Source organism: Magnolia sinica, chromosome 3 (assembly GCF_029962835.1).
Source record: "Magnolia sinica isolate HGM2019 chromosome 3, MsV1, whole genome shotgun sequence".
Taxonomy (NCBI): domain Eukaryota; kingdom Viridiplantae; phylum Streptophyta; class Magnoliopsida; order Magnoliales; family Magnoliaceae; genus Magnolia; species Magnolia sinica.
The window spans coordinates 127699126-127711835 of record NC_080575.1 but is presented as its reverse complement, the minus strand read 5'-3'; the positions used below and the strand labels follow the sequence as shown (position 1 = coordinate 127711835).

The window sequence follows — 12710 nt, the reverse complement described above, 5'->3', positions numbered from 1 at the left end:
TATGGAAGCAAATGATGTAGTGGAATGAACAAGTCGCGGAATGAACAAGTCACAGTTGAACTGATTACATTGTACAACAGACCATATCTTTGAATGTGGTTAAACTTGACTGGTTTCTTTATAATCTTTCATCATTGAAAGTTTTCTTTGTTTCGTTTACAGAATCGCTAAAGGTCCATGGATAGATCTCTATACAGATCATTATCTGCTATGGGGGGGGGGTGTGGTTCTGGTGGGTTGGGACTGGATCTTGAGCTGTTTGGGCTAGGCCTGTCAAGCCAGGTCTATTCAAAATTTTATTATGCTCGGCCCATGCTTGATCCCAAGTAGAAATCAAACATCATTTTAGGGCTTGTTTGGACACACTTCCTCAAAGCGGGGTTTCTGGGAAAAAAAGGTCTCAAGCACTGCTTTTTCTGTTGACTTTGATTTTTGTTGAGTTGGCTTTTAGCACCTCTTTTGTCAAGCTGGAGATGAAACAGGAGTTTGCAAAGCGCATCCAAACACAGCATCAAATGCCGTCTGGGTCAAAACGGGGTTTAGGCCTTGAATAACCTTTTGGAGCGTCCATCCAAACGGGCCCTTGGAGGAGAAGGTTAGAACCACTGTTCAAGACCAGGAATTGCTTCTCTAACGAGTCCTGGTAAGAATTGAAAGGTTGATCCAGACTAGCTTAACATGAAAAGGGAGATGCTATGCCCAACTACTTTGACCATTAAAGGCATCCCTCCTATTTACTTTTGGGTAAAAATTCTCACAACCCTGTACTAATTTTTGCATGAAGTTAGGAAATATAGTTGTTTTATACTAAGAAATGCCACACCGATTCCAGCAGGGATCGCCCCACAACTCAGTTGTCTTTGGGAATAATACAACGAAAATTGCACACCATATGACACCACCCCATAATATTAACTGGTAGTACTGAGTTATAAAAATCACCTTGGTTGGATGATCGCAGTGGTTCGTTTGGTCTTAAAAAAAAAGGAATAGGTAGATGAATTGACATCAAGAATTACTTGATGGGGGTATTTCTGAGTGTAACTATGATGGTGGTATTTCTAACAGAGTGTAACTATGGCGCTCCCTCATTCGGACTTAGATCATTGGTAACCAGTATCAGTGGAGCTGAAATTGTAATTTCAGCTTTCTACATCATTCATTTATTTGGCTAATGCGACATGACCTGGGAGATGCTTGGGCCTTATCTGTAATGGCTACGGGATCAAGTCTTCATGACTAGATGACTAGAAATTTTTGTGGATGGTTTGTATGTGTATATTGTTTTGAAGATAAAGAAACAAAGTGGTGCATTATTCCAAAGATGTATTCACCTCTGTTTTTGGAGCTATCCTCGAATTTCACCTAAAATAAGAAGAAATTGTCGGAAGTTAAATTCAAAGTCGAACCCATAAATAGTCAAACTACATGCAGGCCATTTTTGCATGATGTTTAAACCCTTTCTGTTTATTGTTTTATAATATGGGAAGTTATTTGATACTCTGGCTGTGTATGATGCTTGATACACAGGCACTTGTACACGCAGGATATATTAGCTCAAATCATACCAACAAAAATTTGAAACCCACTGTCTATAAGTTAGTCAAAAAATTAGATTGGCTGAAACCATCCGCACCTCTTATTCGTGGCCAGTTGTTTGGAATAACACCATTGGATACTTTTCATTTTTAACTGTCCAATGAATGTTCAACAATCCAATAGTTAGATAACCAGATAATAGTAATATTTTTTTCTTGGTATCCATAAGTTCTCAGTAATTTCTAACTTCCGGCATGTCATACATCCCCACTCTGCCAAGGAATCTCTTATAATAAAACTAGAGTGGTTGATATGCTATTGCAGAATGTGATGGTTGATACGCAGGTTCTCAAAATTGGGGACGAAGAATGCATTAACCCTAAATGAAATCATCCACGCTGTAGGACCTACGACGAATAGGCCATATCAAGATTATTAAGGGGCTTTTAAAAAAAAAAATAAAAAATAAAAAATCAGTTTGTTGATATTTTTCATCTCAGTCGTCCATTTAGAAAACCAAATCAGTGTAGCTATTAGTTTATGATGCATCTAAATTAGGTCCAGGGTTTGGACGTTTTAATTGGAATTTACTAACATGCCAGAGTAATGAAGTTTTTCTCAGAAAACTATACGGGTAGAAACAGCCACAGCTAAGAGGCTGTTTTCTCACTTCTGTCACTGATGATTATGTAGGATTGCACCCACTTCTTCGAGTTTGCTGAGTCCAAACGTGTAGGCCATCCTGCCCATCCACATGCAATCACGTGTGCGAGATCCAAGTAGGCCACACCACAAACCAATTTACCCATTAGGTGGGCTAGGATGTACACAACAGATGGCTAGAGGGGGATATAAGCCCCCCATTTGTTTGTACATTGTAGCCTACATGAGGAGCAAAACGACCAAGATTTTTTAGCCAAAAAGATCTGGTACACGTGTACCATATTGGCATGTGTGCTTTCATAAGGCAAAAAAGGAGCATTTTCCGTGGCTGGCATACTTGCCACTGATGAAACGAGATACATAAGCCCCAACTCCAAATGGTCTGGACAAGTAGGGCTGTCAATGGGCCGGACTGGCTCGGTTGGCTTTCAGGCCTTGCTCGCTTCAAACACCAAAAGTTGTAGGCCTAGTCGTCGTTCATGTCGTGCTGTTGCGCGTTTTGCTACAATCGGACTAGGGCCGGATTACTTGAACCGAGGGATAGTGGGATTTATCTGGGCTTAGGCTTAATTTGGATGCCTGTCAGCCCAGCCCGGCCCGGCCCGTCCAGTTGAGGATTTAAGGGCATTTTTGTCGCATGTCATGCAGGATGGGGGCACTGCTAAGTGTTAACAAACCGGCCAAACCATACACCTGATTGGAGTATGGTTTGGCTGGTTTGTAGTTTTTCAGCTAGGCTCCCGCTACTTATATTATATCAGCCAGCTGAAAAACGCTAGCTCGCTGTCACTAGATGAGGGCTTTCCATCACTGGATAGGGCGTTGCATCGCTGTCTAGCGCGCAATGGCTTAACTCTACGTTGCCCAATGTGCTTGCTGCTCCAGCGTAGGCTGAAAAGCTTGCTGCATGGCTCATAAATATCGTGAGTTGGGCTAAGGCCTATTTGTTTTGGCCTATAAAAACCCCAAGCAGGGCTAGGCCTGGCTATACTGGGTAGGTCAGTCTCAGGCCTCAGCCTAGTCCATTGACAAGCCCTACGGTGGTACAAGGCTATGATAATGACGATGATGATTAGGGCTGTCAACAGACCAGGCTAGGATCAGCTTCATCCTGGATTTTGAACAATTCCGGCAGGGCTGTCGGGCCTGGCTTATTTTAAATGAATTTTCATTTCCCTGAGCATTATTAGATTTTGGATGGGAGATGGCTCAAACATTTTAGCTCTGTTGAATGTGGATTCATGCTGCATCTATTATCAGTCATGTGCTTGCAGACAGTACATTGAACTCACAAGTATGAGGATTGCATATCAAACTAATGGTCCTGATCAAATTGAAATTTGGTTCCACTTGTATCAACTTATATAAAGTACAATCACTCTCCACCTAAGGATCATATATTTCCCGGTTGTAAAGCTCTCATGTCCATGGAATAGTATTTTCACTGTAAATTGAAATGCAGCACCAACCAACGAATAGTTTCACAGTAACATAATACATCTCTTAAGGCACAAATTTATAATGCCAAACATAGACAAAAGAAACTGTAACAGAAAATTACCATAAATGCAGCACTTAAAATGGGGGGAAAAAGCACCTCCAAATGCATCCCGCCCAAATGGTGATCACTACAGAGAAGTGCAACTTTTCTGTTCAGGCATTCAGTTACACCAAAAAAATCTCCTGTCTATTCAGTTGGAGGGAAATGGTTAGAAGCGTACTTTAGAACTATGCCGGATCTCTATTTAGTGCGCAAACCCGGGACGTTCCTGAGGCCCATCTTGCCAAGGATGAGTTTTGGAATGGCTGGTGGGGTGTCGAGGCCCATGGTTCTGCTGAACTCATTTGCCAGCTCCACAAGCCTGCACTTATCTCGGCCGACAGTTTTGTTGGAATTGTAGTAGCCGAGCCATGCTTGGTATGCCGTTTCTTTGTTCTTCATCTCCACATTTGACAGCCCACGTTCCACCTGCTCAGAGCAGAAAGAAAAAAAAAAGGAAAAAGGATTAGCTGTTCTGGTTATTAAAAACACGGAAGCTGAAGGACCGTAACAAAAAAAAAAAAAAAAAGGGTTTCCGCTGCACACACATAAGAAATTTACACTCTATGAACAAGTTCATGCCCGAGTGCAGTCATGCATAAATCAAATTTCCTGACAAACTATTCTTGTATTACAAGAATAACCACCACTTCCATTCACATCCGGATAGATAAGAGCTTAAAAATCTACATGGAACATACAGAACGGCGAATCTCCTCCTAGGCTAAAAAACCATTCCACGAAAGTTTTAATGGCAATATGAATTTTATACCCAAGGGGCTCATCTTGAATGACGGTAAGATGCCATTCATAAACCTTTTGACTTACATGGACAGGGTGTGCTTGGGTATGCTGATGTTTGCTAATCCCACATACATCCTCTCCACAATCCCCACATGCACTTTTATATGCAGCATACTTGCCAACGTGGAAAGCATGGAACATCTAATGCTATATAAGGTGGCCCTACCCTGAAGATGACCATATACAAAATCCAAGGTAGGTCAACCCTATATGAAAAAAAAACGGACAGATTCAATAACATTGCCAATGACCGCATTCATTGGCAATGCGTGAGCCACCTGAAAAGTGGACCAGCAGGACTTTTGATATGATCATCTTCATGGCAGGGAGCACCTTATGTCCTGTAGACACTTGCAGGTTAGCAGGAGTGCTGTGTGAAAAGAGGCATGTGAAGAGGGTGTGTCGGAGCTAGCAAATCTCATGTATTTTATACTGATACTTCATTTTAATGAGTTTGTCATGTGACTCATGTCAAATAGGTGTTCTTGATATGGCAATCTAGAAAAATACTTGATTGACAACCCCTCGGTGGCTGAGTCGGAAAAGTCATCCCCTTTGTAGAGGATATGTCAGGGACTCAAAAGTCTCACTAATGTACCCAACTTCCCATACCTTATCCGACCAATAGTTCCTGGCTAAAACCTTCTGTCCATGTGTTCTGCTGAACAATTGTATGTTTTTAAGATAAGACACGTAGACATTGAACCAATGAACTTCAGTGTAAAAATCAGAGAAATGCCAATTATAGAAGATACCTTCTTTTGGATGTCAGGATCGATAGGAGGTAATGAAGCCTTTGTTAAAGGCAAATCCCTGACACTAGATAGGAAGAACTCCTCCCAAGGTGCTAGTAACAATAATCCTTTTCCTTCTTTGCCTTTCCGGCCAGTTCTACCAAGTCGATGTATATATTGTTCTCTATCAGCAGGCAGGCCCACCTGCAGCAATATCAATAAACAGTGACGTGGAAGATCCAATGCCATAGCATTTTTTATTGTTGTCCAATCCCAGAGCATCAAAACAGAAAAGAATGTCATGAAGAATTTTGTCACAAGGTCTAGAGTTAGAGAAACAAATCCCAATATACAATCTCTAAAGCCTGAAAAAGACCTAAATCCTTAGGTATGATAAGCAATCCTTCTATGAATCAGCAGAAGAGTTAAAAGACTCCTCCGAAGCAATTACTGTCATGTATCTTTTACCCAGTATGGTCCATATCTGCATGCTCTCTATTTTATTTGGAAAACCTAAAGTCAGTTACCTAGGTCTTAAGAAATATGTACAACAAATAAGCCTAGTATTTGTAACCTGAAAACTCAGTCGATCAGGATTCAAATTTATACCATTCATTCCCAAAATGTCCTGCCCATTGGGTCGCTACACTATATATACGACTTATTAAAAAATGCCCGTCTAGAAAGATTTGAAGTTTGCATTCTTATTTTACCTCTTGTTCCTCAACAAGAACCCCTACCCACTAGATTGCAAGCTTGAGAAATGAATATTTAAACCAATTATGCCACAATTCCCCAAATGCCTGCACCCATCAGATTGCAAACTCGTAAAGATATTTATTGGTTTCTACCATTTATTCACAAAATGCCTCTAACCATTCAATTGAAAGTTCTCAACCATATTCATGTAGTCATATCATACCTATTGCCCCCAGTACCCCCACCAATGTGTTGTAAACTGGGTATCAACTTTAGCATTTGTTTAAGCTCAAAATGCTCTTACCTTTTAGATCACAGATTCTACCATACCATATTTTTATCAAAAAATGCACCAACTGTCAACCCTATCTATACATGCATTCCAAAATGTCCCCTTGTACTGTAAAAAGAAATTATCCACCATATTACCTGCATAACAAGGGTGACATCTGGATAATCAACACCGCGTGCAGATACATCAGAAGTCACAAGAATAAGACCTTTTGACTTCCGGAACTCATCAGAAACCCTGGTTCTATAGCTCTGCGGCTTTCTAGAATGGATCTCCCGCACATTCAGGTTCAACTCGGAAAGAAGGTTAGCAACCAGTCTTGTGACCATTGCAGTAGTACAAAAAACAAGAACCTGCAATTAACTTCTCAACATAAACCAGAGGTTGCAGATCGAAGAACCTTGGCAAGAAGAGTAAAATTGATTCCAGTAACTGTGACCAAGTAATGATGCATACCTTATAGTCAACATCCTCTGATATATGCTCTGTGAGAATGCTATATAGTATTGAAAAATGCTTGTCAAGAGGGGCAACTAAATGTGTCTGTCTGACCTGAGTCACAATCCACATTGAAATATTTACAAAAAAGCAACTGAATAGGCTGAGCCACCCATCTAAAAAATTTGGGCATCACGTATCAAGAAGAAATCATGTGTATGATCTACCTGTGAGTGTGTCTCCTCACTACCCTCTTCGACTGTGTTAATAAACTCATGATCTCTCTTCAAAGCAATATGGCAAATTTGACGGACCTGCACATCAAATAGACTATTAGCACTTTTTAAGGAGATGACTGCAATTTACAAAGATGCAAGATGGGTAGAGACCTCTTCTGGAACTGTGGCAGAAAATAGAAGTGTTTGTCGCTGTTTTGGAACAGCAGCAATGATTTTCTCAATATCTTTCCTGAACCCCATGTCCAATAAATGATCGGCTTCATCAAGAACAAGCACTTTTACACCCATCAGTCGAGTTGCGAATCCAGGTGTATTCTCAACGTGGTCTTTAAGTCTTCCAGGTGTGGCTACAAGAATCTTTGGATTCCAATTACTGGGAGTTAATACAAAGAAGTACTAGGTCCTGGTGCAAAATTATTCAATCATCTTTGAGTTAAGATGTTCGCGTAATAAGAAACCAACCTGGCAAGGGTTTGCTTGCATGCGTTTCTGTTCTAGAGCTAACCTTGTACCTCCTATCACAACTTGGACGCCAATAGAAGGATGATATTTCAGCAGGGTATTAGCTTCTGTGGCAGCTTGACTTGCAAGCTCTCGTGTTGGGCATATAATGAGCACGTTGATTGGGGGTCTTTTCTGATCATGATCAGGAGAAGGCAATTTTGCAATGACCTCAATCGAAGGAAGCTGAAATTAAGAAGAAAATTGATACTTGAGGAGACTACAATTCCATGGATTTGACCTCAAAATGGAAGAGAAACTGCATGGCTTTTCCATCAACATGAGAGCTAGTGGTGTAATTATTTTACCAAAAATGCTACTGTCTTTCCAGTGCCTGTCTTTGCCTTGGCCAAAACATCCTTGCCTGCAATACATAACTAATCCCTATTAAACATTCTGAAATATCAAACTCAGAGATGCCCACTGATTCAGACTACTAGGGAGTCAAGCTATACTTAGACTTGCCCACAGACTTGGACTTCTCAAACAGTCACAGCATAGCTGACTCAGAACAAGAATAGAAATTTAAAAAGTTGTTGAGGAAAAAAGAAATATTTAATCAGCAAACTTAAAATGGATTTGAAATGCAACTATTTCATTCAAGATTTCAAGTGGTTCACTATTGGAGAACTTAGAATGCGTGTCCACGCATTACATCATATCACAATTTGGGTGCCACCATTTCATAACTCTAACTATGAAATTTCTGCATGCTATAAGTCCTTGCATTCACAACATATTTCTGTACTTGTGTGGGATTAAGGGAGATAGTTGTATTAATATATGTGCCCATCCTGATGATTGTGCTACTGGACAAACTTGAACATTCTGGGAGAATGAAAACCACAACTGGGGTCTAGCATGAGCATTTTGACCCATCTGAGAATTCCTAGTGCCTGTGACCAGCCTAACCAATTTGGTTCTGTGGGATTTCCACCCATGACCGTGCACTTAAGATGCATTAGCTCTTGTTTTAAGCTTTATCTAATAATGAAAATATGGATTAAAAAAACTTCGCTCCATTATCTTTAGTCATCTCAGTTGCATGAAAATTGTCTTGAGAAAAATGTTTCAGGTATTGTTATGATAGAAGGAATGCACTTCAAGGAAAGCTAATTAGTACATACATAAAATTGCACCAAAGGTGTTGAACACAATATCACCAAATTTCCAATTTACCAGCCAAATCAAACAAATGCATAAAATGCAATAGCCCCTAAGATATTTAGTTGAAAGCAATTACTACAAAACAGTTCTATTAATAAAAATAAAGAACTGATTAAGTTATTGATATAATAAATAATGTTTAATTAATAAACTTTTCTTTTCCTTAGACCCTACCCTATAGTGCCAAGTATTCAGCATTGAACCAAAACATTGAATTTATTCATGTCAAAACAAAATTTTCATTGTCACTTGTCAACCTTTAAGGATGACAGGGAGGGTTGCTGCCTGTACTACAGTCATTCTCTCGTATCCAGCAGCCTTTATGCCTTTCAATGACATGGGAGAGATAGAACATTGATCAAACCTGCAAAGACATTCATGCACAGGAAAGTCACATCAGTATATAATAATAGAGCCAATAAGAGCAGGACTGCATTTGGATGCACAATCGCATTGAATTGTGAATTTTAGGTTTAATCAAGAGGAAATGGCAACAGTTAATAATGTTTTCCTAGGATTTGAAGCAATCCTCAGATTGCAATTACTTTTCTTTCAAGTCCAACTTGAAAGTAAGGGATTGCAATTTGGAGCTCAGATGATCAACATGCATGCTGAGGAAATTACAATTTCTATTTCCTCTTTATTAGACTAAGGGTTCATTTGGGAGCAAGGAACGAGAGGGATTTGCATTTTTTTAGTTGTTTGGTAGCATGGAATGGGAGGGATTTGGATTTCAGAGGAATCAAAGTCCCCCAAAAGAGCCCTTTTTGCATTCCCAACTCAAAGCTGATTTGTCAAATCCACTCGATTCACAGGTTGCAAAATCCACCAGATTCCACATGATTTTAATCCATGCTGCCAAACAAGCCCTAATAGTTGCAACTCAATATGATAGTGCATCCAATCACAAACTAGAAGTCAGCCCACAAAAGCAACACTCTAGCTCCATTTTTGTTTTTTAATTTTTTCTTGAAAGGATAAAACCATTTTTGTTCAAGCAAGGATTCATTAAAAAAAAAAAAAGAGAACAAAAAACTTCAATATTGCAATTCGCAACAGCCTAACCAGACGTAAAAATCTACCCAAAATCAAAGCACTGATTCTACAATACAATAATCATTTAACTCCAACATACCTAGTCTCGCTCAAGTAAGAATCAGATTTCCCAGCTGAAGTTTTTGGCAATGGTTGTGCACTTTCTTCTTCTAGTAATTGAGGCAACGAGCTCACGCCCTTAAACACGTCCTTAACATCATCTTCTTCATCATCACTATCTTCAAAACCAGACATCTCATCGTCGTCATCGTCGTCTTCATCATCGTCATCCTTTTCCTCCAAAACCCGAAGAGATTTTCTTTCAGAAACCCTACCTCCTCTCTCTAAGTTCCCGCCTCCCCTACCCCGTCCATTGCTCACACCGGACAGTCTCCCTCCTCTCTCTAAGTTCCCGCCTTCCCGACCCCGCCCACCGGACACTCTCCCTCCTCTCTCTAAATTCCCGCCTTCCCGACCCCACCCATTGCTCAAACCAGACACTCTCCCTCCTCTCTCTAAATTCCCGCCTTCCTGACCCCGCCCATTGCTCAAACCAGACACTCTCCCTCCTCTCTTGGCCAAGGAAGAAAACCCGTCGCGGGACCCGTACTCCCTCTGCTGCCTCGGAGAAAAATCATCCTCTTCCACTTCAGAATTGCTGTCAAACCGCCTCTTCGAGACAGAACCCCTCGAATTCCTCGACCCTATCGAGCCTCGAGAAGAGGCTCTCCCACCTCCGACGGGAAAAGCATCCGAATCGCTCTCTCTGCGCCTCTTCGAGGACGGAGGCCTGTCCCTTCCCATACCTCTCAGATTCCTCGAAGAATCTCTATCCCTACCCATATCGCGATCGGAATCGTCGCTGTCGCTGCTTAAACGGATAGAATCCGTCTTCAGGTCGCTGACCCAATCACTGAGCTCAGCTTCGTCCTCTATAAGGCTCTTTCCTTGCCCAGCCCTCCCACCGAAACTCCCGAGCTGGAATCCTCCTTTCTGCGGGCCACGGCCGCGAAAGAACTCCGGATTCTGTCTATCGCGGCTGCTGCTAGACCGGGAGCGGATCGGACGGCTGGAGAATCTCCGGATTCCAGAAGCTTCTTTCGAAGGGAGATGAAAACGGCGCGACTTTGTAGAGAGGGTTTGGTATTTGAGCTTGAAAGGGAAGATGGTGTTGAAAATGGAGATGGGGCGAGACGGATGGACGGTAGTGATCGTCTGAAGTTTCATGGGAAATGGACACGTGGCGGATGAGGATTGGAGGAGTCGAAGAGACAAGAGCTGACCTGGCATGGCAGGAAACCCTAAACCTAGCCGTTCTTCTTGTATGGAGAGGCTGGAGGAGAAATGAGAGGAGGGGGCTTTAGTAGGGTTTAAGCAGATTGTCGAGATGGGGAACAACTTGGCTGCGACCCCGGAACCGGCGATGGAGGCGAGACCCCGACCGTAGGGCCCACCTCGATGTATTCATTGTACATCCACGCCGTCAATCTGTTTTTCCAGATGATTTTAATAGAGGATGTCAAAAATGAAGCAAATATAAACTTAAGGTGGACCACACCACAGCAAACAGTCGTCATTGCATGCCCACCGTTAAAAACTTCCTAAGCATCCACCGTACTTGACCATCCAACCTATTGATGATGAAAGAAAAAAATAGATATCAGATTTTGTGGACCATAAAAGGTTTCTAATGGTCATTAACCACTGTTTCCTTTGGTGTGGTCTACCTGAAGTTTGTATCTACTTCATTTTTGGGATCATGGCCTCATTCACCACTGTTTACTTTAATGTGGTACACCTAAAGTTTGTATCTACTTCATTTTTGGTGTCATGGCCTATAATAAGCTGTAAAAACAGATGAACGGCGTGGATATACAGTTCATACATCTAGGTAAGGCCCTACGTTCAGTATCTCACCGACATTGCTGGTTCCGGGTCACGCTCGCTGAGGATAGCTTTTGGCGCGATTAAAGCGTACGTTGACTGGCGACCATCTATCTAGTGGGCCTTTTACTGGCCGCTCGTTTTAATCTGCAAGATAATGAGCCTGATGTAGGCCCAACTTTGATAACTTCTCATAGACGCCCAGAATGAGACGGGTACAAAACATGGTTTTCGTGGCCTCTAAGTATCAGATCCGAATACACAAACAGATCAGGCTCTCGCCTGGGTTTTAGGTTCGAGGAATTGGGGCTTTCAATGGGCTGGGCTAACCTGTCAGGCTTTGGGCTAGGCCTGCTGTGGGCTGAAAAACCGGGCCCCAAGGGATTCAAATTTAAGGCCGTTAATTGTGCTGGGCCCTAGCTGTGGCAAATGTCTTGTCAGCGCAGCCTGAAGTAGAAACCGCCTGGCCCGTTTATGGTTTCAAGGGCATTTTTGTCATATCATGCCTAACAAATAGAGCTGTACACAAGTCCAACCGAGCCGAGTATTGCCCAGCTCGTGCTCGGCTCGCACTGCTAGAGTCCTAGCTCGGCCTTCGAGCTCGGATGCCCAGTTCGTGCTCGGCTCGTCTGAGTTCGAGCAGATATTGAGCCGAGTTCGAGCTGAGTTTTCGAGTTCGAGCAGAGTTTTCGAGTCGGGTTCAAGTTCGAGTCTTTAAGCCTGTTTCGAGTATGAGTTTTCGAGCTGAGTATCAAGTTACGAGTTCGAGCTTTGAGCAACTGTATTAATCTTACATTGCTCAATCTCTCTTACAATGGACTTTCCGTTGTTGGGTTCCCAGCAAGAATTTCAAATTGCCAGCAGCTTGAGATGCTCGATGTCTCCCATAACGTGCTTGAAAATAAGATTCTGTCCTTGTTGGGGGGATTTCCAAAGTCTACAGAAGTTGTTCTTGGCGAAGAACCAATTTTCACGGGAGCTACCATTAGAATTGGAGCGGTTGTGTGGCACTATTTGGGAGCTCGACTTTTCTGAGAATAGCATCTCCGGTGGAATCCTGTCGTCATTTGCTTCATATTCATCTTTGGAAATCCTCAATCTCGGTCACAATTAGTTGTCAGGCGATTTCATCGACAACGTGATCAGTACTCTTTCATCTTTGAAACGCCTCTCGA

General features: G+C 42.0%; 1 protein-coding gene across 2 annotated transcripts; it reads right to left on the bottom strand.

The window, feature by feature from the left end:
- Positions 1-3626: 3626 nt before the first annotated feature.
- LOC131241247 (DEAD-box ATP-dependent RNA helicase 31-like) lies at positions 3627-11034 on the bottom strand. 2 transcript variants are annotated; one of them, XM_058239994.1, is made up of 11 exons: positions 9752-11034; positions 8874-8980; positions 7758-7813; positions 7411-7635; positions 7099-7305; positions 6937-7023; positions 6728-6823; positions 6409-6624; positions 5302-5484; positions 3924-4171; positions 3627-3830 (listed from the first exon to the last, which is right to left on the bottom strand). In XM_058239994.1, the coding sequence occupies exons 1-10, from the start codon at positions 10939-10941 to the stop codon at positions 3944-3946; spliced, it is 2595 nt and encodes an 864-aa protein (XP_058095977.1). In that variant the 5' UTR covers positions 10942-11034; the 3' UTR covers positions 3627-3830; positions 3924-3943. The 2 variants fall into 2 exon arrangements, with proteins under 2 accessions (XP_058095977.1, XP_058095976.1); XM_058239993.1 differs by having other exon boundaries at positions 3627-4171.
- Positions 11035-12710: the final 1676 nt, after the last annotated feature.

Coding starts and splice junctions, on each gene's coding strand:
- LOC131241247 (XM_058239993.1), bottom strand. CDS start 10,941: ATGCCAGGTCAGCTCTTGTCTCTTCGACTCCTCCAATCCTCATCCGCC. Junction 7,636..7,757: donor GAAAGACAGTAGCATTTTTG/GTAAAATAATTA, acceptor TCTTAATTTCAG/CTTCCTTCGATTGAGGTCAT. Junction 6,824..6,936: donor GTGAGGAGACACACTCACAG/GTAGATCATACA, acceptor ATTGTGACTCAG/GTCAGACAGACACATTTAGT.